Here is a 1027-nt window from a genome sequence, read left to right on the forward strand (position 1 = left end):
TTTTCTATAGTTTCGAGTCGACCCAAACCTTGTGAATGAAATCCACTCGATGGAAACCTATAGTAAAGCCCGTCAATAAACTTGCAGTTTCAACATTGACGGCAAATGAGTTCGAAGCAGCTTGAAATTATTTTTCTGTGCTTCAAAGTCACTCAAGCAACGTGCAAATTCAATGCGGAGCGCACTCAATTTATCAGCAAAGTGTTGCTTTGGGAACACCGTGGCACTGACTTAAATCAACATTACTTGGCAACAGGGAAAGTGACACAAGTTCAATTGGTTCATTTTTGTGTCCCATAAGCGCAGCTTCACTTGAAATATCTTCACTGCATCGTACATATAACAGTTCATGCAATCTCGTCCCTGGCGCTGTATGTTTAAAACATTGAGATGTGCAGTTATGTCAACCAGGAACACCAAATCGCATTTCCACTTTTCATCCAGCAGAACTTTGGATTCTTTTCCTTTACTGTCCATGTACTGACATATCTCATCAACCAGCTCAAAAACTATATTGAGGACCTTTCCTCGACTGAGCCACCCTCCTCCGTATGAACTCTGAATGTATTTCTCGTAGGAAAGACTGAAATTGGCTCGGTTTACGGTTTGCGTTACAGTGCTCATTACATGTTCCATTTTAAGGCTTTAGCCCACAGCGTTTCCTGGTGTATGATGCAGTGATATGTTGTCAACTGACTAGCGCAGTTCTCTTCTTGGATCTTGAAACGTATCCTACCCACTAGTCCACTTTTTTCACCGCACATCGCCGGTGCTCCATCTGTTGTAAGTCCAACAAGTTTGTCCCAAGGCAGTTTCATGTCGGTTACACTCTGACATATTTTTTCAAAAAGGTCCTTTCTTGTTGTTTTCCCGTGCATCGACAATGTCCAAAATTGTCCAAAATTTGTCCATGACGTCCAAAATGTTAAAAATTTCCTCCATGACGAACAAATTAGAAACCACTCCACTGACGAAAATAGCCAGTTGTGCCGTATCAGTCGTGTCAGTAGTCTCATCCACAGCAACT

General features: G+C 42.0%; 1 protein-coding gene across 1 annotated transcript; it reads right to left on the reverse strand.

Annotated features, from left to right (window-relative positions):
* Positions 1-231: 231 nt before the first annotated feature.
* LOC149135584 (general transcription factor II-I repeat domain-containing protein 2B-like) lies at positions 232-636 on the reverse strand. Its single transcript, XM_089353092.1, has one exon. It carries the CDS (start codon positions 634-636, stop codon positions 232-234), a length of 405 nt encoding a protein of 134 aa, XP_089209218.1.
* Positions 637-1027: the final 391 nt, after the last annotated feature.

Source organism: Octopus bimaculoides, chromosome 5, assembly GCF_046866305.1.
Source record: "Octopus bimaculoides isolate indiv1 chromosome 5, ASM4686630v1, whole genome shotgun sequence".
Lineage (NCBI taxonomy): Eukaryota > Metazoa > Mollusca > Cephalopoda > Octopoda > Octopodidae > Octopus > Octopus bimaculoides.